The 4,102-nt window shown below is 33.5% G+C and overlaps 1 protein-coding gene across 1 annotated transcript; it reads right to left on the bottom strand.

Moving 5' to 3' along the window:
* Window positions 1–305: 305 nt before the first annotated feature.
* LOC115877050 lies at window positions 306–1,423 on the bottom strand. The gene is made up of 3 exons (XM_030893119.1): window positions 1,377–1,423; window positions 1,109–1,316; window positions 306–987 (listed from the first exon to the last, which is right to left on the bottom strand). Exons 1-3 carry the CDS (start codon window positions 1,389–1,391, stop codon window positions 884–886), a joined length of 327 nt encoding a protein of 108 aa, XP_030748979.1. The 5' UTR covers window positions 1,392–1,423; the 3' UTR covers window positions 306–883.
* Between the last annotated feature and the right edge of the window lie 2,679 nt (window positions 1,424–4,102).

Here is a 4,102-nt window from a genome sequence, read left to right as displayed (position 1 = left end):
ATCAGTAACTTCGTTAGTTGTATTGCTGAACAAATTAAAAAAATAGAAAAATAGTAGTGGCTAATTTTAGCTTCTTAAATATAGAAGTATCTTTCTCGTGGTTTTTTATTAACATCTAAGACGAATTAAATTGATAATAAATTTATTTGAGGCAAAAGAAAAAATAAAAATAAAATTAGTCAAAATAAGAGGAAAAATAGAAAGAAAAAGGTTATAAATAAAGGTCAAAGATAGAAATCGTTATAAAAGAGGAGATTACAGATTAAAAGTAGAAAAATCCAGATAGGGAATAAGGAAGGAAGAATGGAAAAAATAAATAGAAATCTAGATTACAAATACCATGACAGATTAAAGAACATATAAAAACATAGACATTGAGCTGTTTTTACTTCTTAGATAGGAATTGTGTCTCTCATGGTATTTTTTATGAAAATTAAAAATCTGATAGAGTGCAATGGTGCTGAGTTTTTTTTGAGATAAAAAAGAAAAAAGTAGAGATGAAAGAAATGAAAACACAAAATCAAAATAAGAAAGAAAATAACAAATAGAAAAGAGAAAAGTATAAAGTAAGAATAAATTAGATAAAAGTAAGAAAAAATAGGACAGAAACAGTAGAGAGGTAGAAATAGAGGATAGAAAAGAAAAATAAATAGAAGTCAAGAATATAAATACCATGACAGACTAAATAACATATAAAAAAATAGACAGGGGGTTATTTTTACTTCTCAAAGAAAGTAAGTATGTCTCCCATGGTATTTTTCACGAAAATTAAATTGAAAAAATCCTAAAAAACATTTTTTTTTGTTCTAGTAATAGCCAAAACTGATATCGTGCAGTGGTGCTGAGTCTCCCTGTGGTAAAGCATAGTCTTTGCTGAGTTGATCTAAAATTGAGCCTCCATTGGGTCGACCAGCTGAAGGTTTTGGTGCAGGTCTGTATTGGGGCGCTGGCCTGGGTGCAGGTGCAAACGATGGTTGAGGTGGGGGTCTAAAAATAACATGGTTTTTTTATATATTATGTATAAATTTAAAAAAAAACATATTTGGGTTTTCCAACTAATAACTAATAAATATACTGACGTAACTAGAAAAACTGGACAGACGTGTACCTGGATGGTGACTGCAAGGGGGCCCCTTGGTCAGCAAATCCAAACTTAGGAGCTGGAGCCGGTCTACTTGGGGGGCCAAAGTTTTCAACTGATACAGGGGCCGCGTTGGCGAACACCGGCCTTGGCGGTGCAGGGGCAGGGGAGAATGCTGGCTTGGGGGCCGGTCTGGAGGGGATGTTGAAGTCCTGCAGGGGTGAAAATGAGGGACCTGGAAGAAAAATTATGTAGAACTAGTAAAAAAAATATTTTAATGTTATAAATTACAAACCAAAATTTTGTGCATCAGATTATGTTTTTTTTAACTCTCTTTGTTCTAGCGAGCTGTCTTTTCTTTAAATAATTTAAAGTCATATTCATTATTTGTTTTTAAATCATTTTACGAAAGCTGACTTGCGACTTAAAATTTAAGTAACTTTCAAAATGATTTCTGATATAAATCTTTATTGCAAAATAGAAAAAGAATTAAATCCTTAAAACGTCTTTTAAAAGATTTAAATCTTTTTATAAAAGAGTGACTTAAATGAGATTTTTATATATTTTTATGATAAATTAATTATTTAAAAAAAACGGTTTTTGTAGACGTATCTGTCTACAAAAACCGTTGACGTTCTGTTAAAATGACATTATGTCAAGTTAAACTTCAAAATTAACAATTACTACCTGATAACAATTACTTAATAAGGTAAAACCAAAAAGCCCCAAACTTTCTGTATGATTATTTTTAATTTTTACGTAGGTATGTTATGTTTATTTATGTTATGTTCTTTAAAATCAAAGAAGCGTTTGCCATACATTACTAACATCTACAGATTTTACCTTATTAAGTAATTATTGTTATCAGGCAGTAATTGTTAATTTTGAAGTTTAACTTAATTGATATAATGTCATTTTAAAAGTCAGAACGTCGACGTTTTTGTAGACGTATCTGTTTTAAAACACTAAAGTGTTCTCGAATAGTTGAATTTAAATATTTTAAATAGTTTTTTCTTTATTCTTTATAATTTTTTGCTTCCGACGACGGAAAGAGATAAAATTTAAGCATTTTTTTGTTCGTTAGGCAAATTTTGTATACAGGGTGGCCCATCGAAAACGTTCCATAAGACATAACGGCCAGGATATTTTTTTTCAAAAAATCAAAAAACACGTCAATTTTGTTTGTGAGGGGGACAACTTTTGCCCCAAAAATGATTGCAAAATATTCAACCCCTAAGCGGGGGTGTCATCCCCAACTTTTTTCAAATGGGAAGGGGGTCAAGTGGCACCGCAACGAAAAGAGCTTTCTATTATCTATATTTCCCTGCTTCGTTTTTGAAAATCGGTCGAATCATTGAGAAAATACGAAGGATTGAAATTTGAAAAGTTTATTTAAACATTTATCAGAGTAAATGATAAGGATAAATTCCTTCGACCGCAATTTGCTTTTTTTTTCTTATTATTTCTAGACGTTTACGCATTTTTTCACTTGTCACAAGGTTGAACGATCAGGTGCGGTCTCAATATCGTTAAATAGAAAACAAATTTCTTGCAGTCGAGGTATATAATAAAATTATATAAGGATTCTTGCCACTTAACTGCTAATATAGAAATTTAATTCTACGCTGTGTTTGTCATAATGCGGATCAACCTGCTCTCACTACCGGTTTCGGAGCCCTACTCCATCATCAGGTGAGCTTGGGAGATCCACAAAATGACAACCACAGCGCAGAGATAGTTAATTCCGACTTGTCGGAAAGTATCGGTTAGATATTATTATATACCTCTACTGCAAGAAATTTGTTTTCTATTTTATAATTTGGCTTGCCTGAAAAAAAGCCTTTTACCATCATTTTACTATCGATAGTTGCGCCTCGGTGGTACGAAAGTACTACCATTGCACGCAGGCCGCTATCTCCCGCTCGGGACTTAATATCTAACCGATACTTTCCGACAAGTCGGAATTAACTATCTCTGCGCTGGTGGTTGTCATTTTGTGGATCTCCCAAGCTCACCTGATGATGGAGTAGGGCTCCGAAACCGGTAGTGAGAGCAGGTTGATCCGCATTATGACAAACACAGTGTAGAATTAAATTTCTATATTAGCAGTTAAGTGGGCAAGAATCCTTATATAATTTTATTAATATCGTTAAAATGACCCACAATAGAATTTCCAAAAATACCAGCCCGCGACGATCAAAATCGTCTTCGTTGAGTTGTTGTACCAACTGAATTTTGTACGTGTGGAACTTGTGTTTTTTTAATAACGTTTGGAGACTTGTACAATTCACGCCGATCTTATTGGCTAATTTTCTTGTCCTCAGCGTACTATCCATGGCAACTTGACCCAATACGAATACCTCCATAGCTTCATTTACTACAGGATTTTCCCTCTGCCTCTTTTTATTCATAACGGAACCAGTTTCGTGAAATTTTGCTACTAAATCGCGAACAATTTTGCCATAAAGGTGTTTGCCAGGATGGCGTTCATTGAGTATCTGCGCAAACCGATTGCCACATTCATTATTTTTAAAATAAAGTTCGAATATATCCACTTTTTCTGCAAGTGAGTACACCATAATTGTTAAAAAGTTTAACGATATTGAGAAGAACTTCAACGCACAAGTCACAGAACAGCTATCTAGCAACTACCGCACCTAATCGTTCAACCTGGCAAGTGAAAAAATGCGTAAACATCTAGAAATAATAAGAAAAAACAGCAATTTGGTCGAAGGAATGTATCCTTATCATTTACTCTGATAAACGTTTAAATATACTTTTCAAATTTCAATCCTTCATATTTTCTCAATGACTCGACCGATTTTCAAAAATGAAGCGGGAAAATATAGAAAATTGAAAGCTCTTTTCATTGCGGTGCCACTTGACCCCCTTCCCATTTGAAAAAAGTTGGGGGATGACACCCCCGCTTAAAGGGTTAAAGATTTTGCAATCATTTTTGGGGCAAAAGTTGTCCCCCTCACAAACAAAATTGACGTGTTTTTGGATTTTCTGAAAAAAAAA

Source organism: Sitophilus oryzae, unplaced genomic scaffold (genome assembly GCF_002938485.1).
Source record: "Sitophilus oryzae breed Bouriz unplaced genomic scaffold, Soryzae_2.0 scaffold_1442_pilon_pilon, whole genome shotgun sequence".
Classification (NCBI taxonomy): Eukaryota; Metazoa; Arthropoda; class Insecta; order Coleoptera; family Curculionidae; genus Sitophilus; species Sitophilus oryzae.
The sequence above is the reverse complement of the archived record's forward strand: the minus strand, read 5'-3'. Positions and strand labels throughout refer to the sequence as shown.